This window comes from Zophobas morio, unplaced genomic scaffold (genome assembly GCF_036711695.1).
Source record: "Zophobas morio isolate AGI-343-1 ecotype UQ-CSIRO unplaced genomic scaffold, CSIRO_AGI_Zmor_V1 ptg000011l, whole genome shotgun sequence".
In the NCBI taxonomy this organism is placed as follows: domain Eukaryota; kingdom Metazoa; phylum Arthropoda; class Insecta; order Coleoptera; family Tenebrionidae; genus Zophobas; species Zophobas morio.
Genome location: NW_026972116.1, coordinates 9,333,609 through 9,361,581, shown reverse-complemented (window position 1 = coordinate 9,361,581; position 27,973 = coordinate 9,333,609). Strand labels below are relative to the sequence as shown.

At 34.9% G+C, this 27,973-nt stretch overlaps 1 protein-coding gene across 4 annotated transcripts in view; it reads left to right on the top strand.

Annotated features, from left to right (window-relative positions):
* LOC135126861 (uncharacterized) overlaps positions 1–27,973 on the top strand; it is a 251,789-nt gene that overhangs the window by 140,538 nt on the left and 83,278 nt on the right. For all 4 annotated transcript variants that reach the window (XM_064053056.1, XM_064053055.1, XM_064053053.1 and 1 more), the window contains exon 2: positions 10,942–11,153. In XM_064053056.1, coding sequence (XP_063909126.1) covers positions 11,069–11,153 — 85 coding nt within the window. In that variant the 5' untranslated portion in view covers positions 10,942–11,068. The remainder of the gene's footprint in view (positions 1–10,941; positions 11,154–27,973) is intronic.

The window sequence follows — 27,973 nt, the reverse complement described above, 5'->3', positions numbered from 1 at the left end:
CCTCAGCTCTCCAGCTATTAAACGAATTCAACAGCCTGAAATTTACTCGACAGGACAAAAAAAATTTAAAGAAATCCAATGGTGTAAAGCGTAAAGCAGAGTTTATAACCGTTTAGGAGTTATGTCTGGTTAATGGGACAGAAATGGAATATTTGAAATTTTCGACAATGTCACACTACCTCACTTGAATGAACCCTTTCTAATCTCAATGAAATTTGTCAAATTATTAATTCGAACCTACGTGAGAAAAATCAGGGCGCAAACAATGTCTCCACTGATTCCCGAATTTTTTCTTAATTATTAAATTGTCGACACTTTACAATTTTACAATTTAACTTTGAAATTTCAGAACCGAATGCTGTTAAACCTGAAAATGCCTTAAGGCAACAAAGTCGTTAATCAACATTTATCCGCTACGACCTCCATGGTGACGTCCTCTTACAATTTTGCTGAAGAGATGTTATTTAAATTTTATGAAATAAAATTCGTGCATGTGTGATTTTTAGAAAAATATCAAAATTGTGTAACATTTTGTAATTTAATTTTGAAACTGGGAAACCGAATGATCTGTAATCTTGCAAACATTTTACGGTTATCGTAAGCATCGGAAATCGTTAATCAAAATGTATCCCCTGCCAAAAAAAATTGGTAGCGTTATTTCAAAATGTTTTCGAATAGGTCTAAAATCTACACAGTAGTTATTAAGAATCTAAACTTGTGGTTAATCAGGGATTCATATCTTTTTTAATTGTTTATACAGGGTGACTCAATTAATGAATGAGAAATTTATTGCTTATCCCATTGTTCTGAAAATTTGAGGATATAGTTCTGTTATTAATAGTATTCTACTGCATCTACTCAAATTGATGTACGTGCCCTTGATAAAATGTTAATGACGTCATAAAAAAATATTTATATGGAAAAACTCACTAGAAACATAACTCTCGACCAATTTTTGTTTTAAATAAAAATAAATCAGAATGAACCAGTTTGCAGTGTGTTGAATTGCATTTCTTAATTTAATATTAAGGCGCTTTCACATTTATCCGATACAAAACAGCGTTTAGAATTTAAAAGTACGCCGTCCGTCTCATTTATAGTACGGTGTTCGTGCACAATTTTAATATAAAATTAAAACAAAACTGGATGTTTGGGGCAAAAAATGAAGGGACATTCAAAAACCACTGGCTCACGCTCCTAAAGTAAAACATTCTCAAAGCAGAAAATATTCTATATTAAGGTAAAGGTCAAAAAAATATCGTATACTGTGTAACGTTTCAATTTTGTTGAAGAGATAAACGTTCCAATTGTTTTGTTTCATCCCTTCTTAAAAAAAAGGGGTTGTTTTATTGGGGATGCAATATTTTACGTGCCGACATCTAAGACATCATGGTTGCCTATGGGGAGTGTCAAACGACGTCGTGGCACTGCTAATGCGCTGGTACTCCCACCCCGCGAGAAAGAATATTCGAGAGAGTATCGACCTGATAGGGGAAGAGAGAGGTTCTCGTGAGGCGTTTTGGCGAAGATCCTGGAAGAAGGAAGTGCTAGGACGTAGCCGAAGAGGAGAAAAGAAGTTTTCGAGAAGATTTTGGTGGAGTTTCTGAAGGAAGGAAGTGGAAGGACGAAGAGGAAGTACTCAAGATAGAGATTTTTATCGTTTTGTTCGAAGCAAGAGGTTTATTTGAGCCGTTTTCGTATCGTCCACCACAGAAAAGAGGAATTTTATCGTTCGTTTTTTTATCACCGCACCCAAGTGAAGAGTTCCTGGAAGAACCAAGCTTATCGTGATGCCGTTGCAGTGAGTAGCTTATTGTCGTCCCTGTTGTTCCCTTGAAGAGACCATATCGAGCCGACGACTTTGATTTTCGCTGTTGTTCCTGCGGAGCCGCCGCTAACCTTGAAGTTTTTCTTCGGATCCAGAGGTCTGTGACGCCGCTGTTTCTTTATCAATCCCAATCCAGACGAAGAGGAGCTGCTGATAACTACGGTTACGAGCTAAGTCCACTCTAACGCCTTATAGTTCTAATTTTCCATTTAGTCGCCCGGTCACAGCTATCTTTATCGAAATTCTTGGAAGTTTTTTTTGTTTTTTAATTTATCATATCGCAAAATAGTTTTGTACGAGGACGCATGAATACATTTCATTTTCTAATATATTACTTTAATATATTTCAGTGATAGTCCCTTCTGGACGTTAAGGGTAATTTTTTTAATATTAGATGACTTCATTTAATCAACACTTGTCAATTTTATTATCCGTTGAATATATTTTTAGTTTTTTTTTTGTGTTTTCTTGTGGCTTGATTCTTCTCGACTGTTTACTCGACGTAGCGGAGTAAACTACCCCAACAGGAAGCTACGTGGCGCCCAATACAAAAAAATAATAAGAACTCTCCGAACCGCGACCCGCCCCGGCTAAAGAGCTGCCGTTCGCTGTAAAACCCTCCGAAAGAGGGTTATACAAAATTGACGCACGAACGTGGGGCCAGACTGAGTTTTTTTTGAGTTTCGGTGGGCAAGCTTAAGTCACCTAGAGAAGAACCAAACCACAAGGAATTTTATCGAGATATTTTTATCATTGGGTATTTACAATTTCGATTGCGCATAATAGGAAATAGGAGTGGCCGATATTTTCTGATATTTTTTTGTTTTCTTAGACTTGTTTCATCGAGTTGTTTCCCTTGTTTCGACTTTTTGAATTATTTTCTTTGAATCATGGAGGGTGTGATGAAACCCATCCACCTATTAACGGAGGAACTTAATTATGAATTAAGGATCCGTGGCATTGTATCGGAGAGGAAAGAGGCTAGTCAAAAGCGTAAAATTTTGCACCGCATGATGACGCAAGACGCGGATAGAGCCCTTACATTTATCGACCCTTTATATGCGTTCGAAACAGAAAGAATTGCGATCGACAGAACTCTCGAGTCAATTAAAAATAATGTAGATGAGTTTGAGGGCCCGAAATCGGATTCAGCTTTCTTACGTATTGTTTCTCGTCTCATTCATATAACTAATCGAGTACGGCGCATGCCTATTCCGGAAGAAAACCCGGAAGAAGTAGCAACTTTTAAAAATGAGTCCTTAGCCACGTGCGTAGAATTAGAAGCCATATTATATGATAAGGTCGAAGGTCAGACCACTAATGAATTTGAATCGTCTTTCCTACGCCAAAGTAGTAATCCGCATGATCTCTTAGTTTCGGTCGCGAAGAGTGCGATCGCCCAAGCCCAATCTAGGAAGATAGACATACATAAATGGGGATTAAAATTCGATGGCACCCCGAGCCAGTTAAATGCATTTTTAGAACGAGTAAAAGAATTAGCCGCCGCTCGAGGGGTCAGCGAAGAAAATGTATTTCTTTCCGCGGTAGATTTATTTAGCGGGCATGCTCTCCTATGGTATCGGTCGATAAAAAATACAGTAAAGTCGTGGGAGGATGTAGTCACTGCACTTCGACGAGATTTCTTACCAAGTAATTATGACGACAAGTTATGGGAGGAAATTAAAACCCGTACACAAGGTCGAGGTGAGCCGATACATATCTACATTGCTATTATGGAGTCGCTTTTCGGTAGACTCTCGCGCCCGGCACTTGAAAAAACCAAAATTAAGATTGTTAAGCACAACCTATTGCCCCATTACGCGAGTCATCTCGCTTTAATAGAATTTGACTCTGTAGCAAACTTGGCCATCGTGTGTAGGAAGTTAGATGAAGCTTCGGCCCAACAAAAAAAATACCAACCACCACCTGGTCCATCTAAATTTTTAGAATCTGATCTCGCGTATATTGACACAGTGTCCAGTTCTTCTTCATCCGTGAGGGAAATATCTTCGTCTGTTCCAAAAACCCGGTCAAAATCAAATTTAGTTTGCTGGAACTGTCAGAAACCAAACCACACCTTTTCTGAGTGCAGATTAACGCGAAAACGATTTTGTTTCCGTTGTGGAAAACCTGGCTGCACCGTGAAATCTTGTACGGTCTGTTCAAAAAACTAACTCACGAGGCGTGCGGAGCTGGTCGCCATGCGTCTCCTTTCACACCAATCAAGACCTATAACGTATCCATTTTATCTAATGAACTTAAAGCACAACCGTTAAAATACACTTCTTCCACAGAATGGGATTCATGGCTGCGTAAAGTCCATAATTTTTGTACGTCTCGTTCTGTTCCTCGCTCTCTTACGTGTAGTTCCGAGTCGTTGCCAAAAATAACGCCCGTTTTCGTCGAGAAACCTTGTGATAACAGACCTTATCTCGAAGTATTAATCTTTGATTTTCCCGTAGTAGCCCTTCTAGATAGTGGTGCTAATTCTTCAGTCTTGGGTAGCGAAGGCATTCATCTGTTGCACACCTTTAATGTTAATATTAGTCCAACTTCGCAAGCTGAAGTGACTGTCGCAGATGGTACAAAACAAAAAATAATTGGTAAAGTTGAGTTGACTATCAAATTAAATGGGCAATGTCGGTCTCTCCCTATATTGGTAGTACCTACCTTATGTCATTCATTAATATTAGGCAGTGATTTCTGTAAAGAATTTGGCTTGGTTGTCAATTTTTCTAATAATTCTTGGTGTATTAGTAATCAGAGTGTCCAGAAGATCAGTACACAAACTATCTCTTCTCCTACCGGTAGTTCTAAGAGTTGGCGACATGGTTTGGAATCATTATCAAATCTGTCTAGTGACGAAAAGTTGCAAGTTGAACGAGTCCTTGAACAATATAAAGAATTATCGCCAGAAGGATGTCTTGGAAGAACCAACAAGATCACACACCATATTGATACCGGTGACGCGAAACCTTTCCGCCAGAGACAATACCAAATGTCCCCGTTTATGTTGAAACATCTGAATCGCCTCCTTGACAACATGCTATCGCTTGGAGTAGTTGAACCATCCACCAGTAGTTGGTGCTCACCAGTGCTTCTCGTGAAAAAGAAATCAACCGGAGAATACCGATTTTGTTTCGATGGTCGTAAGTTAAATTCCGTCACTAAGTTCGATTCTTACCAACTCCCTAGAGTCGACCATATTTTGAATATGTTGCGTGACACCAAATATTTGTCATCCATTGATCTAAAACATGCGTTCTGGCAAATCCCCCTAACTCCCGAATCCAAAGAAAAAACAGCATTTTCAGTACCTGGTCGTGGCCTCTTTCAATTTACTGTTTTACCTTTTGGACTTTCGAACTCTGCTCAGTGCCAACAAAGGCTAATGGATTATATTTTAGGTCCAGAACTTGAGCCGAAAGTCTTTGTTTATCTTGACGACGTGATAATAACAGCTTCATCTTTTGAGGAACACCTTGAACTTTTACAAGTAGTTCATGATCGTTTGCATTCCGCAGGACTCACGATTAACATAGAAAAATGTCAGTTTTTTCGCGCTTCTCTAAATTATCTTGGATTTATGATAGACGCTCAAGGACTCAGAACTAGTCCAGAAAAAATAGAAGCAATCGTTAACTATTCTAGACCACGAAATACAACAGAAATTAAACGTTTCATGGGTATGTGTTCATGGTATCGACGGTTTGTTCCATTATTTTCGTCTCTCATGGCACCCCTTAGCGATTTGATAAAACGCAAAGGCAAGAAGCAAGCCATTGAGTGGAATGACGCCGCAGAAGAAGCATTCCATAATATGAAAAATGCCCTCATTTCAGCACCCATTCTCACATCTCCAGATTTTTCTCGCCCTTTTGTGATACAGACAGATGCTAGTGAAACAGGTTTAGGTGGTGTGCTCACTCAAATTCAAGACGGCGACGAAAAAGTAATAGCGTTCGCCAGTAGGAGTCTGTCTCGCGCGGAACGAAACTACAGTGTAACAGAAAGAGAATGTCTTGCCGTGATATTCGCCATTGACAAATTCAGGCCTTACATAGAGGGAACCCGTTTCAAGGTTATAACAGATCATTACTCTCTCCTTTGGTTGAACCGCATGAAAGAACCATCCGGCAAACTAGCTAGATGGGCAGTTAAATTGGCGCAGCACAACTTCGAATTGCTCCACCGGAAAGGGAAGCTTAACGTGGTTCCTGATGCTCTCTCGCGCGCCCATATCATCCCTCCACCATTAGTACTGAATGTAGATCTTTTAGGTGTAGATCTGAAGGACCTAGATCCTTGGTACGTAGAGCTACGTCAGAAGGTACAAAGCGATCCTGATAATTTTCCCAGTTATGCCATTAAGGATAATTACCTTTATCATTATCGTCCCTTAGACTTACGAGTTCCACAAACCAATATATCGCCTTGGAAACTTGTTGTACCGTCATCATGCCAAAAAAAAATTCTCGAGGCCAGCCATAACGTCCCTACTTCCGGTCATCTTGGTTTTTATAAGACCGTCCACAAAGTTTCTGAGTCTTACTATTGGCCAAAAATGAGGCGCGACGTTTATCTTCATATTAAAAAGTGTCCAGTGTGTCCTTCGCAAAAGATGCCAAATTACCTTAGGTTGGGTTTGATGGGTGCCCAGAGAAAAATCAAATTTCCTTGGCAATGTGTTTCTATTGACATAATGGGCCCTTATACACGTTCTCGTAAAGGAAACTCCTATCTAATTGTTGCCACCGACTATTTCAGTAAATTTGTTTTGATAAGGCCAGCACGTCAAGTAACCGCGAAAACCGTGGTGGACTTTTTGGAAAACGAAATCTTTTTGATGTTTGGTGTCCCCCAATATTTGATTTGCGATAACGGTACACAGTTTACTAGTAAACTTTTTAAAGATCTAGCCGCACAGTACAAAATTCAAAATATCTGGTACAACGCCCGGTACCATCCGCAAGCAAATCCGGTAGAGCGCGTAAACAGAACTATCGGAACGGCAATAAGATGTTTTATTAAAGATTCTCAAAAAGATTGGGATCTGCAAATACCTCGTATCAGTCATGCTTTAAGAACAGCAATCCACGAAGTCACGGGTTACAGTCCTAATTTTCTCAACTTCGGTAGGAAAGTGCCTGTTTCTGGAGAATATTACGGTCATAAAGAAAATCCTAACGCAAATTTCGATCTCGACGTTGATGACGTAAAAACTTTTGCAGCTGAGCTTAACAAGTTACCGGACTTGTACCGAAAAGTCCAGGATAAACTGACGGCTAACTATAAAAAAAATGCTAGAATCTATAATTTGAGGAGGCGTCATCACCAATTTAAAGTCGGAGAGAAAGTTTGGAAGAGAAATTTTGTTCTTTCCAACGCCGCAAAAGATTTTACCGCTCATCTCGCTCCTAGGTACCTTCTATGTACGGTTCATAAGGTCCGGTCACCTTTAGTTTATGACCTAAAATATGAAAACGGCACCGACGCTGGCGCCTGGCATGTCAGTCAGTTAAAACCTTATTTCCAGTCGGGTTCTGATATTTCGAACATGTAAATCTTTATGGGTGGAAAGGCTTAAGCAACCCAATAGATTTTCCGCCATTCTTACTATTTTTCGATATTTATTTCTTTCTTTGTTCATTTTTCATTTTTTTGTTATTCCCCCAACGTTCTCATACACAATGACGCATATCAATATTAGCCCGGTAGTAACAACGTGAGACTTAAAATGAATTTGACCCTATCTGATTTTGACTTTCACTCGAATTTGACCCACACCGATTATGTCCCTTTTTAGTAAGGCGTCTGGTACGCGCAGATACCGTCCTTGTTACTGCCATAGCGTCATTATGCTAACAAAAATTGACACCTCGCGTTATCAATTTTTTTTGTTGGCGAGGGGTAGTGTAACGTTTCAATTTTGTTGAAGAGATAAACGTTCCAATTGTTTTGTTTCATCCCTTCTTAAAAAAAAGGGGTTGTTTTATTGGGGATGCAATATTTTACGTGCCGACATCTAAGACATCATGGTTGCCTATGGGGAGTGTCAAACGACGTCGTGGCACTGCTAATGCGCTGGTACTCCCACCCCGCGAGAAAGAATATTCGAGAGAGTATCGACCTGATAGGGGAAGAGAGAGGTTCTCGTGAGGCGTTTTGGCGAAGATCCTGGAAGAAGGAAGTGCTAGGACGTAGCCGAAGAGGAGAAAAGAAGTTTTCGAGAAGATTTTGGTGGAGTTTCTGAAGGAAGGAAGTGGAAGGACGAAGAGGAAGTACTCAAGATAGAGATTTTTATCGTTTTGTTCGAAGCAAGAGGTTTATTTGAGCCGTTTTCGTATCGTCCACCACAGAAAAGAGGAATTTTATCGTTCGTTTTTTTATCACCGCACCCAAGTGAAGAGTTCCTGGAAGAACCAAGCTTATCGTGATGCCGTTGCAGTGAGTAGCTTATTGTCGTCCCTGTTGTTCCCTTGAAGAGACCATATCGAGCCGACGACTTTGATTTTCGCTGTTGTTCCTGCGGAGCCGCCGCTAACCTTGAAGTTTTTCTTCGGATCCAGAGGTCTGTGACGCCGCTGTTTCTTTATCAATCCCAATCCAGACGAAGAGGAGCTGCTGATAACTACGGTTACGAGCTAAGTCCACTCTAACGCCTTATAGTTCTAATTTTCCATTTAGTCGCCCGGTCACAGCTATCTTTATCGAAATTCTTGGAAGTTTTTTTTGTTTTTTAATTTATCATATCGCAAAATAGTTTTGTACGAGGACGCATGAATACATTTCATTTTCTAATATATTACTTTAATATATTTCAGTGATAGTCCCTTCTGGACGTTAAGGGTAATTTTTTTAATATTAGATGACTTCATTTAATCAACACTTGTCAATTTTATTATCCGTTGAATATATTTTTAGTTTTTTTTTTGTGTTTTCTTGTGGCTTGATTCTTCTCGACTGTTTACTCGACGTAGCGGAGTAAACTACCCCAACAGGAAGCTACGTGGCGCCCAATACAAAAAAATAATAAGAACTCTCCGAACCGCGACCCGCCCCGGCTAAAGAGCTGCCGTTCGCTGTAAAACCCTCCGAAAGAGGGTTAATTTTCTGGAATCAAATATTCAGCTACATAAGCTGTAAGTCTTGCCAGATTTGTGTCACCATGTATATTAATTTTTACTGTAATTGTGTAAGGTGTCTACTAGTTATTACAATATTCATGCTATCGATTTTAGCCGCAGGTTATTTTCCACGTTCCAACATTTATCACTAATAAATTAGCTTAGCGTATTTGATTAGTATCACTAACACAAACACCAGGAAATCGTTGGGGCGTAAATAATGGTTAAGACCTGTTAAACTTCGAAAAGTGCAATAAACTTCACAACACCACAACAGGAAATTACTTTCTGGTTTCGAAATAGCGTCTAATAAATAAATTTTTTCTACCGCCCACGTTTTTTGGTTTTCTAATAGAGCTATTAACGCACGCAAATGACGTCACAGCAGTTCGTTAATAGCGGAAAGGCGTTCTTTAATAGATCTGGTGTAATTTAGATCGGTAAGATTGGTAGCAATGACGAGAAATGTCAGGTGAATGTCAGTGGCAAATCTAAACTTAAAATTTCCCACGTTTCCGGACGCGTAACTTCTTCGCAAGACATTTTAACCAATTTTAAATTACGAAAACTCGAATTGATTCGAATTACAATTGTTGTTGTGAAAATTCGAACCTCAAATATTTCGTGGTTAGTATCAGACCAATCCATCACCAACCACGACAAAAGTCCCCAGATTAAAAAAAGTGCAAATTTTAATTAAATTTTGGGAAAAAACGTGTGCGGTAGAAAAAATAGTATAAATAACTCGTTCATAAGGCCATTGAGGCACTCATCCTTTATATAACTCGCGGCTTCGCCGCTCGTTCTATAAACTTGGATTCGTGCCTCAATATTTGCCTTATGAAACTCGTTCTTTAATATACTATTGGTGTAGAACGAATTTGTACTTCTAATGATTCAAAAGAATGTTTAATCGCTATGCTTGTGAGGTGAGTGTCAATAGAACAGTGTTTCTGATACAAGTGCATTAAACATATCTTTGCTCTAATGCTTTAGATAACTCTTGTAGCTATTTTTCTAGTGAAACTAGAACTTTAGTGGTTAAGCGGGAAATACTTATTTTCTTAACAAAGCCAAAGGAAGGATAGAAATCTAAAATGTCCATGATGTATACTGAAGTGTGAATGAGAGTGCTCTAGAGGTATTGTTGATATTCTATGATACAACTGTTATTTTCAGCATTGTCGGTTCGGACTATTTCCGAAACAGCACGTGTCTCTCGGAGAACTAAATCAATTAGCATGATAATTGATCACATTAAAGTTAAGCAAACATAGTTGATTGTCAGAACTTCCGATACGTAAACGTGTTTACGATAGTAGAGCAACAAGCGATACTTTGGGGGATCTACATTTATTACACACTATCGCATAAATGTCAGTCTTTATTCCACTTAATTTTTTTGTCACAACTGTCTCTTTACGTGTCGCAATAATTTGGAATAATATATAAAATATAACCAGTTTTGTCAAATCTATTCATTGTACCTACTGGACATTGTTTTACGCGTTCGTCTGTAGATATTAAAAAAAGTGAGTCTTATTTTTCCCTTCTATTTTCGCAGTTGTGTATTTAGTGCCACTAAATTCACTAATTTGTATAACTGTGTTCATTTAAAACCGATTTCTTTTCCATTACTCCCAGAAACGATGGGGCCTGTTCTTGATCTCTTATTTCATGTTTGAATTCCTTTCCTTTCAGTAATTTAGAACCTATATTTAATTTACGTTTGTCCATTTCATGCTCTTAATATTTTGAATATCTTAAAACTTTCGGGTTTTATTCGTATATTCCCATTTTTCTTGATCATTGAAGACAATACTTTATCAATCATGGTTTGTTCTCTATGGTTGCTGAATTAATAAATTAATTAATTTAGGGCTTGCAAACACAGCTATATTTTGAGAAATATGATTTCATAAAACGTGTTTGCGTGCTGCGAGAAATGTTTTACCAGATATATATTTAATTTATTTTCTGTTACAGGTCTGTTGGGTGGACCATCGCGATTAATCTCGAAGTTATGGCATCCGGAAGTTGGTGGTAAATTTATAGCGGATGGATGCACGTGCCAAAAAATTGTTCAAAATGGTGAATGATTTAGAAGACGGATATGAAGAAAATCGCACACTGCCGTGCTTTGATGAATTTTCCGTTGTTCCTGTTGATTTTTTATCTAGCGAAGAATGGAGATGCAGGTAATTTATCTTTAATTATATTCAACTGCTATGTAAACGTACATTTTATAAAATGTTTGCATGCTGATTTAAAAATGTAATCGGGAAGTGATTATGATATATTGTATTAAATAATAAAAGAGAAATGTCAATATTTATTGCAATATTAGTATTATTTTCAATCAATTGTGGGACCATATTTTACGGTGTATATAATATTAAATTATAAAATATAATTGTGATTGCAATAAATTGATGCAGATTTTATAGTGCGGTTTTACGTGTATTGCGCTTCATAAATTGACATTAAATCAATAAATAGAGCTTTGATGTTTCAGATGGACTAGTTTACCAAAGTTGCTTTCATGTTATATTTCTATGTTAAATTAACTGCTTAAATTAAATTCAATATCAACTGTCCCAAATAGATGTGGTATTAACGTGACTAAAAAAAGTGGAGTGTTAATTTATTTTAAACATTTGATACAAAATACGTGTTTGTTATATTTTTGTTTTAACAGATAATACACACTTCAATAAAAATATAATACTAAAAAAAATGTCGTCCCAGTGTAAAATCGTTTGAATAAATTTTACCCTGTTTATCTACTCACTCATTTGGAAATTTGAAATCAAATATTTACTACCTGGAAAAAATCGCCATTCATAATTATCTTTCACTAAAAATTAATTTCTTGAGTAGAGAATAAAGAAAGAAAATATCCATGCCTTTTCGGGCGTAGGAGTTTATATTGCTTCGACTGCTTTTAAAATGTTAATTGTGTAAAAATTCACTCTCTTTTGTTAGCTGAATAACATGCGAGTGAAATATTTACCGACTTGATAATGCAAACTTTTGCTTATTTGTTTTAGCTTAATTAGCGTTTCCTAATGAGCTCATTGTCAACAGAAAATGTAACACTATTAATGTATTTCAAATTTTGTTTGCTAACCCGGCGCATCCACCAAATCTAACCATACAATGAATAACACTCCACTCTATGCTTCTTCCTGAATTCTAAAAGACCTTCTTCGGTTTGAAGGTGCAAAGGAAAATGCTGACTCATATCTGTTAATCAATGCAAATGGGTTTCAAAAATTATTAAAATAATGTGGTTTTATTGTTTCACTCTTTGTAATTACAACATAACTAATTAGTTTTCAGGCTATTTGTTCATTTAATTAGCGGTAGGACGTCGATATCGTTTTGAAACCCTCACAACTCCCGCTTTCAGCGTCACACGATAAATTTGTTGCGTTAACTCGATGCTATATTTTTATTTATGGTTATCTAAACCCGGATTACATGATGTAATTCATGACGATGTTACAAATTATCTGAGGCAGCAGGATGCACCTCCATCATCAGACTGACAGCTGCTTGAACACGGAGCGTTTCTCGTATACAAACCAGTGGCGGAACTCAGATGTCCTTTGGCTGTGAGCGGTGTAATGGAGAACCCGTCGTTATCATCTTATTACAAAAAAAATGTTTGATTGATGTTATATACAAGGTGTTTCAAAACGTTTCATCTAGTTAGTTTTGGAATTTATTTAAATGTAATTTTATTGTGCCGCTCGCACTGTAATGTCAATAGTGTCACTTGTCAATCAATAGTGTTACTTTCATTTGTCAGTTAGTAATACATTGCCAATCACTTTTAATATTTAGTTAAAACATTCAAATAATAAGGAGATAAAATGTACACCGTACATGGAAACACTTTCATTACTGGAGCATGTTTTCGACTAAAATTTCTCAACAAAATTATTGAAGAAACTTCCTTGCACCATCACGTCTGGCAAATTATAGACATACTTCAAACAACGAGAAGCGTATTAAATGAAAAATCGACTGGAAAGCCACAGACAAATGAAAATGTCATGGGACAAGTGCAGGCGCTTGTTGAAGAAAATCCTCATTCATCATTACGTCGTCTATCAGCTCGAACTGACGTGTCCTTCAGTACAATTAGAAGGATTCTGTAAATGCGTTTGCGCGTGCATCTATATAAAATCACCCTGACCCAAGAAATCTTACCACGAGATTACAATAGTCGCATGCAAGATTACAGCTTCATTCAGGAGAATTTAAACAACGGCGACGTTCTTGATCTTAGCTTTTTCGGATGAAGCGTGGTTTTACTTGAGCAGTTATGTTAACAAACATGGAGTTGGAATATGGTTAGTCGTATCAGGTTGAAGAATAATTGGGGCAGTATTTTTGCACAATACACTTAAGGGATAACGTTACAGGCAACAACTGTTGGAACCATTTTTAGAACAGGTGCATTCGGAGGAATTTGAAGATGGTTTCTTCCAACGTCGTGTGCTTTTATGTGTTTAGAAAAATGGTGGTCACTTAAACACTTGCTGTAAAATCGAAAATAACGACTTTCGAAATTTATCATAGCCAAATTAATTGTTTCACTTTGCAAATGTCTTTCTTTTTAACTTTTACAGAAGCTTTGTGTCTACTCGTGACATGCGCAATATAAGATTGCCAAATTTATCAAACAGAAAATAGCCAAGTGCGGAGAAGAAATTTAAACAACAAACAGGAAAATTAAGCAGAGATTGAGCCAGCTTTATTCTTCCAATTGTCCCCGATGCGGACATCATTATCTAATCACTTTTCAAGAATATTTTGTAGTTATGCAACCAATAATTATAATTACAATTACCTTCCAATCATTATCTTGGTGAAGTGGCATTTTTTAATTTGCATGGAAAATCCATAGGCGACTAGATGAAAATCATTTTGAAACGACTTGTATTATTTTAAGTGTAGAGTTTTGATATTTAGTTTTTTTAAATACTGTGTTATCGAAAACATTTGGATTCAAAGCTGGCCTCAGTTAATATGTTCCAAAACATTAGGGCACTATATCATGAGCAGTTATTGGGTGATTAGTATAGAATGCTCAATTAGAAAATTTCGTGAACTTCAAAAAATGTAATAATGAAAATACAACACTTGCCACTTGTGCTAAACCACAAAAAATCATCTGCGTTGCCTTTCTAAGCCGTAATGTTTTTCTATTGGTGTGACTTTTAAAGTGTGAGATAGGATACTACAACATACAGTTTCTCGTCACGGCTTTCTTACAAATCAGATTTAAATGTTTATTCAACGTTTAACTCTAAATAAAATATTGGCCTTCAATAAAAAGACGTGGTAAAATATAACGATGTCAACAGCCAACTTTAGGTCCAAATCTCTTCGACCTTGTGATATAAATTATTATGATGATAAACTAATCAAGTATACTCGTATATCTTACTAGCTTTTCGCCTGCGGTTTCGCTCGCATAGACGATTCGTTGTGTTGAAGAGCATTATTACTAAACTTCTAGTAAAAAATGTTTCTAAAGGCGTTAATACAAAGTTTCAGTTAAAATCGGCATAAAAATATTTTTCCTCAAACAAAATTTGTCAACCTTTTTCATCATCTTAGAGATGGAAACTCGAAAAAACCTGAAATAAGTGATTGAAAAGTATTACCAAGTTCCATGTAAAAATTTACAGTAGAAATATTTTTCCCATACAAACTTCGCCACCACTTTTCATCCCCTTAGGGGTTGAATCGCGGAAAATGCTTAAATACGTGTTTCATTATTTGTGTTGAAGAGCATTAATACCAAGTTTCACCTAAAAATTTAAATTTACAGTAGAAATATTTTTTTTATACAAACTTAGCCAGTACTTTTCACCCCCTTAGGGGTTGAATCTCGGAAAATCCTAAAATACGTGTTTCATTATGCATTAGTACTAAATTCCACGTCAAAAATTTACAATATAAATATTTTTTCCATACAAAATTAGCCACCACTTTTCACCCCTTTAGAGGTTGAATCTCGGAAAATACTCAAATACGTGTTTCATTATTTGTATTGAAGACAATTAATACCAAGTTTCACGTAAAAATTTAAATTTATAGTCCTTAAATTCCTGTACAAACTTAGCCACCCAAACTGAGACAACACTTTTCACCCCCTCAGGGCTTGAATTTCGAGATATCCATTCTTAAACGATGTCTCCAGTTTAAAATGAACATCCTCTACAAATTCCAAATTTCTATCATTAGCGGTTTGGGCTGGGTGGTGATAGGTCAGTCGGAACATTGCCTTTTACATAACAGATTATTAATGCCATGTTAACAATTAATATTTCGCATATTTGTAATTTCATCTCAAAAATAAAATAAAGTAAAATTTCTAGTGCGGAAATAAATTTAAAATTTTATGAAGATAAAGAAACATTGTGTTTAAGACATAGATCTGAAACTCGGTGAGCTTCGTTCGTTCATTTTTTCTATTACCCGGAATATTTTTATATTTAAGAATTCGATAAAATATGCATGAAGCGCATAATTCTAAAGAAAGCAAAGACTAAATATAGAGATGTGTGTCACCGGAATGTTGCCCTGAACTATATTAAGATTTTTTTACTTTCATCTGAATTATTCAGAATTCTTCAACAGGCAATAATCAATATCGTTCTGGAATTTTCGGATTGTATAGCAAGACGTCCGAAAATTTTTAGTAGTCGTCGGTATATGTTTGCGTGTTTTTAAAAACTGCTGATTAGCGTCTGTTCTGGTTTTCTGGACGATTGCCGTCTATCGAAAATTTTTCAACTCTCGTAGCCCCGTGGTAGTAGATGTTTTTACAGTTGGGGTGGACAGTAGTCCATTGGCATTAAGTCATAATAATTAAGTCGGATTCTGGATTCTGGATTCTAATTATAAGGGTGCCGACCTTAGCTAGCCGGCCCATTGTGCCTTCCCCAAGTCCATATCAGAGTGTCTTTCTGCTCCTCTACTCGTCAAGCCACCCAACTGCTTGAGTAATGTAGAGGGTGGGAACTCCCTGATTTTTGCCATATTAGGCCAGATGTCGTTATAATGTGTGATTAATGTGTTCTTAATTTTTACCTCATAGATTGTAGTAAGGCAAGTGCCATAAACTCTATCATCTTTATTTATTATTTTTTTTCTGTTTTCCTTCATTTCCTTCTTGATCTCTTTCTTTTATTGGCCCAAATTTTATTTCTTTCAATTCAACAGCTTATAGAATTTATAGTAATTGTTTTTTTTTATTCGTTCATAACTATGTTGTGTCTAGGTTTTATAGATTTTGAAAAAAAACAAAATATGATTTGGAAACATCGAACTTAAGTTCACATGGTAACTTTATTTTATGCAGAATCTAAAGATATCTATCAAAAACACAAACATTTATGGATCATTGTAAGCAGTTTAAAATCATTAACCTAAGATATCAAACCCAACTGTAAGAAAACTGTAAGATTTGATTTTACGAATTTTAGTTTTATGATAATCCCTATAAGTTAAAACAAGGATATGTATGTAGTTTTAAGTACATGTACAGAAACCTGCTATGCGTATATTTTGAATAGTTCCGTAAAAAAAATTGTGATGACGTCATCAATATTTTAGCAAGGATAACTGTTCCAGTTTAATAGATGTAGCGTAAAACTAATAATAACAGTATTGTACTCCCAAATTTTCGGGAAAATTAGGTGAACTGTTCTTGATTTGATTAATTAAGTAATTTCCTGAATGCATTAGTATTTTAAGTCACTCTGGAACAGCAATTCTAAAAAATACGAATGAACTGATAAGTCACAAGTAGGTATAGGCTCATAATATTTTGTGACATTTTAGATAGGATTTTATCAACAAAATTTTGAGATGACGTTATAAATTTTTTTGGGGGGAATAAATGCATATGTTTTGGTTAACGATTTACCATGCTTAGGATAACATTACAACTTTGTACGATTTCAGACACAGACGACAGACGGTAAGGGGAAATCTATTTTATACTGATACGGGTCGTTCGTTGGATTGACCGTTAAGTAAGAATCGCCTCCTATCTTAATATTTTAGCATTTTTTTACATAACAATATTTTTCATATGTTTTAATTTCTAAAAGCCTCGTTAATGTTTTGTGTTAAAAAAGTCGAGAAATTTTTAATTTTTGATGTGTTTCTAATGTGTCTCGGAGAGCGGAGATTACCTTCATTTTTCACAAACTGCATATTTTACATAATCTTCTTTTATCACGAGTCGCCTTTGTGCACATCCTATTTCAACAACCGCCCCGGACGATTTCGCCAAATAAAGAAAAACTCCCTCTGACCAACCATATCAATCTTCCTGTTAGAGCGAGCGCACTTGGAATAATTTGCCAAAACCGGGCAATCTGAAAGTGTATAAAAGCCACTCAAATCATTTTTCACCATATACAAAAATATTTATTCCACAACTCATCATCAATCAAATTTGAAATATGATAAAGCTGGGTAGAAAAAATCCACACGTAAATATCTAGCACGGGCACATTCTAAACAAGATTCATCAGAGCAACATAATAAATGTTGTGTGGGGTCGAGACATAAATCGAAAGCCACGAGACACAATAGATTGACAACAAAGAGAGCAAACAAAGCCGTTATCGCCTCCGTTATGAAGATAGTGCGATGATAATTCACATATGAAGTTGTGCAATTCGTCTACAAAAAGGAGAGTTAGAAGATTTATCACTGGGGTTGGACGGGTTTCATCGAAGCTTTTCAGACGTGCTATCTGTACGGGAATATGTACAAATAATAACACGGCACAATAGCTGGAAGCACTTCAGCTAACCAAATGGTGTGTTTACTGCAGTTTGGAGCCGTTTTCCCGCTTCGGATGACAAATACGGGGAAATTTCTGCTGGGTTTAACAGACGTGGATCACTCGGTCTAATCCGTTTTTGTTTGTTGAACCGAAATTAGAATGGGAATCGGCGAGGACGAGAGTGGACAAAGATGATAATTTTAATCGGTGTGGACGACGTTTTGTTGACACTTTTTAGAATCATAGGTGAAAAGGGTTAGTTTAGTGGAGGAGGATTTAAGAATGTATGAGGGTAGATTGATAAATCAGGGTTCTGCTTTACTATTTTACGAGGAACGTGATCAGCGGTATGTAGAGTTCTGAAATATTTCGACCGCAGTTTTACACATCTGAATATTTTAGATTCTGGATCAGTTTAGACACATTAAAAAAATATTTCGAAAATTTTAATAAAGGTATGGGTTTTAATCTGAAATCTAATTGAAATTTTTTAATTGAGGTATTTCTTACTTTATTACTTTCCCTTGCATATATTGCTTTTAGTTAGTAGTACGATAGTTAAGGAAGCTTTTAACTAATCTTCTACAAAAAACATTAGAAAGTTGTACACCAAATAAAAAAAAATTATTGGCAACTATCATATTCCATTTAACGAAAATTTCAATCGTGAAAATATTACACAAATGTTGAGATTTATGAGCAAGGATATTGAGTAATCTGTAATAAAAGATTTACAAAAATACAAATTTTTCTGTAAGAGAGGACTAAGGCTAACAGAAATACTAGATCATTATTACGATTCTGAAAAAAATTCTGTAAGGTTATTTAGGCAGAACTTCCCTTACCCTTGAAGTACAGTCCAACAAATCCAGCTTCTTCGAAAAATGATAAAATTTGTTTTTGCGTAATTTTATTTATTATTACTAAATTTTACTTCATCGTAACGGTGTTATTATGTGCTTCAATAAACTGAACTATGACCGGCACTGGGTGTTGTCTTATAGTAGCACTGTAAAACGTTATTATAAAATTTAGATTTTTTAGGAAAAATCTGGATGCCTAGGGTAAAAAATCGAGGCGGATTCATAAACCACAAGTACAGGAGTATGTTGTTTTATAAAATTTAAGTACCATTTATCATGCACAATTTTGAATTGACGTCAACAAATTGTTAGTGAGGATAATTAGACAAATTTTGTGCGTCTCACCACATACCCGATACCCTTATCATATATCTAAAATCTGAAAAGAATTGTAGCTTGTAAGAATATCTGCTTAAAAACGCCAGACGACAGGCCGACAGACGAAGACGGTAGACCTATTTTTAAATTTTTTCCTATTAATATCTTAGTGTGTGTTTTAGAAAACGATTGTTGCGTTTTATAAGATTTTATAATAAACCAGTATTACTTTGGCCCGATTTGGTAACTGTGGTAAACAAACACCTTCCCAACTGTCCTGAATTGCACCCTATCGAAAAGTGTTGGGCACGTGTAAAGCACAAATTAGTTACTAAATTATACAAAATGCCATATCTCTTGGGAGTTGAGATTAAGACTGCAAGTAGAGAGGTTTTCAGGCGCGTGGCGATAAGTTATCGCGTGAACGATCAGACAAAAACTTGATTTAAAAGCTCTGTTTAAAATAATGAGGTTATAAAGAGGAGATGGATGGATACTCTTCCGAGAAAAACAAAAGAAAAGGAGATAGTAAAGAACAAGGATATATTCAAAATCAGTAAAAAAGCTAATAAGGACTCCAAACAAAGATGAGAATGAGGGAGATTGAAGCAAAATGAATAACTTGATAGAAATGATGACGGAGTTGATGAACGACGTAAGAGAAATAAAAAAAGGCCAGAAAAATGTATCAAGAGAAAATCATGATTTTGAAAAATGAAACTAAGCAATTAAATGACGTGAATAAAGGCATGCAGAAAAATGTAATCAATATGGGAGAGAATTAAGACGCGCAATGGAAACCTCCACGACACAAAAAATAGGAGTAAAAGTGAAGGTCACAGAGGTGATGAAGATAGGATCGAAAACGTGCAAGATTGAACTAGAAAATATAGAGAAGAAATTCGAGATAAATAAAGATAAACTAAAGACAAGGGAAGGAAAGATATGAATCTAGCACAGGAAAAAAGGAAGGAAAGAGAAAAATTGTCGTAGATGTAAAGGAATGGATAAGGGAAAAAATAAGACTACAAGAAAACGATAAAAAAACTCAAATGGAACCTAAAAACTTAAAAACAATAGTAATGAAAATAGAAATAGGACGAACAAGATCTACTAAATACATATGAATAAACCACATAACAAAAAAAAAGAATAATAATGTAATACAAACGCAAGGAGCAAACAAAGGAAATACGTTACATATAGGAACTTAGAATTTATAAATTACAAAAAGAAAAGAAAAAGAATTGGCAGAGAAAATGATAAAACAATAAAGTGCAGTACTAGGAACTACAGAAATAAAAGAAAGGAAAGGTATGGCGAAAATATATAAAAGATACTACTGGTCAAGTATATATCAAAAAGAAGGATCGAAAGAAGGGGTAGGATTAACACTAGAAAAGTTAAAGGATATCATAAAGAAGACTATGTAAATCAAAGAATACTAAAAATAGAAATGAAGATGTTGACGAAGATCTGTGGACAAGGATAGTAGCTTATGGAGAAAACGAAGATGCAACAAATGAAAGTAAAGTTGAGTTCTACGGAGAACTGCAAAAAGCCACACAAGGATGCAAAAGAGGTAACTACTAAAAATGAAAAATCAATGATAGATTATTTTCTAATCAAAAAAAGAAAGTGGAAACGGAAAAAATGTAAAAGTCACAGGAGAAGCGTAAATAAGAAGTTATACTACTACTTGGTAAACATGGACATGAAGAAGATAACGAAGGAAAAAATAGAAAATAGAAGTCATCGAACGAAACAAAAGATAAATAGTTATAAATTAAAAGAAACAAAATATTGACAAAAATATCAAGAGATACCTACTAAATGCAAAATTAAAGGAACCAGAAATATTCGGAATAGGCGAAAAATGTAAAAAATTCAAAAACAGTTTGCTGGATGCAGTAAGAAGGAGCTATGAAACGACAAAAATAATAACCAAAAAGAACAGAAAGGTGGACCTCAGAAAAAAGATACTTGGGAAGATATATAAATACAAAGCGAACAGAAGATTATAGAGTCATACAGAGAAAAACACAAAAAAATGAAGAAGACAATAAAGAAAGAAAAACAAAAATTATGGATTAAATTCGGAGAGAGGATGACCCAAAACCATAGAGAAAGCCAAACATTATTTTTCGGAACAGGTAAGCAGCTAAAACAAAGGAAGGAATATAATATGCCTAACATAAAAGACAAGGATGAAAACAGGCACAGATGAAAAGCAAATAATGGACAGACAACAACATTTCCAAGAATGGGGGATGATCGAGATGAAGAGGAAGAATATGAGGAATAGAAGGAACCACAGGAAGTAAAAATAATACAGCAAGAAAAATTATTAGAAGGCATACGAAAGATGAATTTAAAGCACCGAAGAGACATTATATAACCCCCGAAATGATAAAATATCTATACCTATGGGAGAAAAAGGAAGAGGAAATTAAACAAGCTATTGAATGAGGTAATACAAGAATAAAAGATACGAAAAGAATGGAAGTCAGGGATAACATTACAGAATACCGATATGTAAAAAGGACAAGAGAAATTGAAATAATTATAGGGATACCACATCATCTTGGCAAGGATAATGGAAAGAAGAATAAGAGAAAAAATAGAAACCTGTTTAGAAAACACTTAATGTAAGTTGAGAAGAGGAAGAAGCAGAGAAGACCTAATATTTGTGAACAGATAAGCCAGCGAAAGATTTATAAACAAAAAGAGATGTTTGTTTCCTATACTTGGAAAAAGTGTTTGACCGGTTAAAAAGAGAAGACAAAACCATAGACAAAAAAGAAATAGATGAAGGATCAAAAAAAAATTATAAAAGAAATGTACAAGGAGAACACAAACATAGTCAGAACTAACAACGAAGAATCAAAAGAAATAAAACGAAGATGAGAGTCCATTTCTATACTCAATAGTATTGGAGGAAGCAATAAAGGAAGCCAAAAAAACAATGAAAAACTTAAAATAGGATAGTGGCAGATACAACCAATTTAACTGAGTGAACTAATGTATGCAGATGACATGACATTAATAGCAAAAACTGCAAAAAATTTACAAAGTAATTTTAACATTTTAGACAGCGAGATATCAAAAATAAATATGAAGATAAAAATGCATAACATGAAACTCCAAGGAAAAGTAATACAATACAACAACGTATTAAGCAAAAACTACTGAAGTAATTTTTCAAAGTTTCTCTTTGATCGTTGCGTTTTCAACATAAATTTTAAAACTAACAGTAACCTGATAAAACGAAAATTCCATGAACGACAAATTTTCAGAAATCCGTGGCTGTCTTTGATCGTTTTTTTTTACTGATCTCTTGGTACTTAGTTGTTCCTTAAAACTTTTCAATCAAATTATTCAAATTCATTTTACTTGGTTGTTTCGTCAAAATTATTACGTTACAGTTTGTCTGATCCTTAGTACGAAATCTGCAAAAAGTTACCACATTTTCCGCCGTTAATATTAGATCCATTTATTTCTGTAAAATTTAAATTTTATTCAAAGAAAACACGTATTCTAAGCACACCATGTTTGTGTATTAATAAAATTTTATAATCTAAAAGTTGAACACCCTAAGCTCGTAATCCGTAAATCCATAGATTGCAGATCCCCCTAAACAATGAACTTATTATACTACCCTACTCTAATGAATTTAACGGAGGTGGGAGTTGTGTATACTGATAGAATATTAAGTTATTCTTCGTGTTTTTATGTATAATAAATGTATAGCTGACTCTCAACAGTCAACATTATAAATTTACTTTATTTCAGCATTTAAGCGAGTGAATTTCCAACGACCAAATATTTTCCCGAATGCAACCCTGAGATTTACGTAAATTTCAAAGCAGCACACGTCATCTGTCACAGACTGACGAGGACCCCCTCTAGGAAACTTGTTCTAGCTTTTTTGGCCTGAATGGCACTAAAAGGTTTTAAAATTTTATTAGTATACAAAAACAGTGTGCGTAGAATACGATACAATTTTAACAGAAGTCTGACGATGTCTGTCAACGTGACTTTTCCAGAGCGGAAGTATCCACTAGTCTAAACACGATCTCCAGTGAGGTGCGGTGATGTCGTTGGTTTCAGTACGACCACAGAAGGGTCTTTTCATTCGACGAATAGCGAGTTTATGAAACGATCACCTTTAGTACGGTTGACCCCGTGGTTTCCACACAGCGCACAGAGGGTTTGTCTTGGAAGCTTAGCTCGCACCAAGTGTTGGGTGCCAGGATACGCTTGACTCAAATAGCGTTGCAATTCACAGGTGAACTTTGCTAACTGATGTTTCCTCCCCGAAACTTTAAGCTATTTTCATAAATTGTCTATTGTTAAACGACACATCGTTATTCTAACCATATTTCTATTGTATTACAGTCATTACTTTAAACACATTTTCCACTTGGAATTCAATGAAAAGTTTAGTTACGTATGTGAAAATAAAGGGTCCTCCCGGTTGATCTGAGTAGTAAACGATGAAAAACGTTCTCAATAAATTACTTTTCAACTTCAAAATGCGTTGATATCCCGATGTGACAATCATGAGACAAAACTTTCCACAGACAGATTGTAATTTAGTTTTTTTAATCAGGCGGTGGTGTATATTTAAAACTGTTATTATTGCTTTACTTTAATAAAGGAGTAGACAGAGTTCTGACAAAAGGCTATTGTGGTTACTAGATTTTCCTATATCGAATTCTTCTGGCAAAATTAAATTTGATTGAATTGTGTAGGTTTTACTGTGTACCGTATTCTTTTTTTTAACTTTTAAATAATACAGAAAAAAATTGTTCTACAAAAAATTACCAACAAATTCGTCTTAAATTTCACTCTATGAAAATGCCGGATCATTTTTCATTGAACGATGAAGCTAGAAAGAATGATGTAATGGATCAAAGGCAAACCAGAAAGTTCTTCGTCGGTGGAGTGAAACATTGGATTTTGAGGTTGCCGATGTTCACATTCCGGCGTATAATTATCTTGAAAACGAATAGAGATATTGAAATTCTGTAAACGGCAATGTTTTTAGCTTGAAGGGAGAAGCTATATTTTTTTAAATTGCAACGTATTTAACTCATTTTGATGAATCATTAACTTATATAAAGAATCTTTATAAAATGAAATATGTATCATTGTAATGTAGGTACATATGTTTGATTTGTATACCTGATATATTTTGTAGCAGATTATTAGAATATTTGACACATAACATAGATATAATGTATGTATAAAGTTCTGGACAGTTTAGTCGTTGCTGTTGAAATTATTAGTATGATAAATTTTCACGTCCCACAAAGCCACCTCAGGAACAATGATACGTTCAATCTCATTGAATGTAAGACCAAATACAGGGTGCCGCATCCAAGTTTGGACATAGGGAATTAACAATTTTTATTTTATGTCTTCTTAGATCACTTTAAAGCTATTATTAAATGAGAGCTATCGGCCAGTATTTTTTTCAAATCGTTGTATTCTGCGCATTCACTGTAAAAAAAGGCCTTAACAAAATTCCGTCCCAGTTCGACGATCACGTCCTTGGATTACCCATGGAAATCGAAATAATTACTGATTAAATTAGTCATTGAAGAACAAGCAGGATCTCGCTTTTTCATATAATCACAGTAGAACATAGCATTCTAATGAGATTTTAGTAACAACAACTCACTAAAATCGACCAGCACTAGCAACATAATCCCATAAAATACTTTGTGTAATTTGTGCATTTACTCCGTTTAATTTGTCCTACAATAATAAAATCAGTCATCACACTTGATAAAATAATTCAATTTCAGTTGTTCAGTGATTTCTGAGTGAGAATCGAGAAATAATTTCTAAATTCACTTTGACAATTCGATTTTCCATGGCTAATCCAAGGACGTGATCGTCGAAGTGAGACGTACCGAGCGCTAATTCCAAAATACGATTTTTAAAGTCTTTTTACAGTGAATTGGCGTGATATTTAAAAAACTGATCGATAGCCCTCTTTAACGTCCACAAATGCATTACTCAGTAATAGCTTTAAAATCATTTGGAGACATATTATAAAATAAAAACCAATTTTGCATGTTGCCTATTTTTCTATGATGAATATGTTACTTTTATTAAAATCTTTTTTTTTCAATTTACTGTTAGATGGTCAACGGTAAATTGTTCATATTTTGGAACATGAATCTCAATGTTAAAAATAAAACTTTACTCAATTTAACGAAATTGCTTAATTAAGCAACGAAGCTTTTTGTAAAAAACAGAAACTCAAAGGGGACAATGGTCTTCTATAAATTCTGAAACTCAGTTTACCCATTTACTATAAAACATAACACTGTAATATTATTTGTATGCATAAGTTTCTACTTTTTGTTTACTTCCCGAGCGTAAACTAAGAAACTACTGTAATTAATAAGGTTTCATGACCTCGAGAGTGCTGTCGTCTTTCTGTGTCGATTTTTACTAGACAGAAAATTTTGGAAACTATTGTATCATTTGCTGTCAAATTTTATGTGTATGTATTATAGGAATATACCATCTACATGCTAACCAAAATTTGTCTCCTCATCTCCACCAACAATATGATAGCATTATCACGGAATGTTACATAGTAAATGTTATTTTAATTATATAAAATAAAATACTCCTACACGTGTAGTTTATGAATCTGCCGCAATTTTTTGCCCTAGACATCCAGATTGCTAGAAAAAAATTGTACATATATCAACACTGAACTATGTAACTTTGAAACTTTAATGTTCTGAAAAGTTGCAAACGTTTTAAGGTTGTCGCAAGCTTAGTAAATGTTAATTAAAATGTATCCATTTATCTCCCCCTCAAAAATCGATGACATAATCTCAAAATTTTGTCAAAAGATCCTATCTAAAATATGCAAAATATATGTATGTTCATACTTGTGGGTGCATTTATATTTTTTAGAATACATGTGACTCAAAAAAATTAAAGAATTCATTTTATTGATTAAATAAATCCATGTTCCCAAAAATTTGTCAATATAGTACCTATTATTGTACAGGGTTTATATAAATGATTCTAAGGGCGTAGTTGGCCATGGATTTCAAAAATCCCGCTTCGCTGAAATTATGCCCGTGATTATGCATCATTATGACAGTTCTCACTTGTCACATATTAAATTTGAAAATGATTTATTCTGTTGAACAAAAAGACACTTTCATCGTTATATCTTGTTATCGTAATGGAACTTCGTAAACGAAGAGTGGTTGTATTCTGTAACCGCTTGTAAGCAAGAATATCTGGCCAAATACCGTTATTTAAAATTCAAGAAACATCGTTAAAGGCCCACACTAGAGATGTAATCAACAGATTTGTTCGAACAGTATCAACAAAGAGAAATCTCGTGAAAGACTTCATCTGAGGCAATTGTTGATGAGTGAGACGACTTGAGCAGAATTGAATAATTGAACGACGGGTCCAAAGTATTGACGAAAAGATGTTCCAGACCATTTCTGAAATTAAAAAGAGAGTGAACATGTGACTTGAATGATGAACATTTTCAACATTTACTGTGATGTTTAACCGCAATAAATTTCTTTCTTTTCATCGTAATGAATTAGTTTTATTTATATATATATAGTTATACACATGTGTGTGGTCCATGTGTGATCTTTGTCCTGCGTCCTTGGGCACGTAGTACGGATCTCCGTACAGTTAAATCTGAGAGGCGGCACGTTTACATGACCTACTGCGACCCTATAATCATTTATAGAAACCCTGTATTATCTAGATGCACCTCTTCAAATTGATATATAAATGTTCTTTCTACAGTGCTCATGACGTAAGACTCACTTGAAACGTATGCATGGCATGCAAAATCTAATTATGTCGAATAATTGCAACGTCAATTAATTTTGTGAATCCCACCTATTTCCGCATACACAACAAAATTTTCGTTGATTTCTAATTGGAAAATGTTTTCAATATATTTTCAAAGTATAATATCTCCATTATTAACACACTTATTGTTATAAAATTTTAAATATAAATTCTCCACAACTTTCTCTATTCAACGTAAAAGCAATTTTTTTGAAGTAGTTTTTCATCATCATCATCTGTTTACATTTGGGTAAGGCTTTTCATCACGTAGTTTAAAAATCCTTAACTACATTGTCTCCTTCTTTTGTCAGAAATGAGGTACATATGTATAATAAGAGGAAGTTTGTGTCGAAGAATCAATAGTGTCTTATTTATTTCTGATAAAAAAATCGACAGTGTTTCTCTGGTAACTCGTAGAGTTTTGTAAGGTGAAAACACTGACCGAAACTGCGTTCCAAAATTTCTACAAATACCTAATTAATATTTTGATTTTTAAAGATACGTCATGAAAAACTTAACCCAAATGCTAAGATGAAAATAAACTAATAAAAAAAAAACTGCTTTTGTGTTATGCCGGGTGTCTGGAAAATGGCGGATTAACTCTTCAGTACGTTATATACAGGCGTTTCGGGAGTCCCAAAAAAATAATAAAAAAATTCTTTATGATGAAAAAAACGTTATTTTATAAAAGTAAAATTGGCAACACTGCACACACCTAATGCGTGAATACCTCCGGCTTGGTTTTTGATTTCTTAGCTACGATGGTAACTGAAATTCACCTTTGCTTTATATCAGGCAAACATTGTTATCAAATCAAATTTTATCAAATTATTTCAAAAACAGTACAACCATATCTTTGTGCATTCTGACTGAAATGGTAATTAAACATGGTCATGGGAGAGAAAAATATTAACTAAAAGTTTTATTACTAGTTATTGTAATAATGAATGTGTTGTTTAGTTGTTAAACGTAGCTAAAGAACCAATTTTAAAATCATTATAACTCCACCAAAATGTCAGAAGGATTTTTTTTACTATTTTTCCCAAACTCACCAGTTGAATGTTAAGAGCGTAGCGGAGAGTTAATCCGCCATTTTCCAGATACCCGGTATAGGAAAAGTTCTGGATATGTTGCAAGTATTTAAAATTTTATA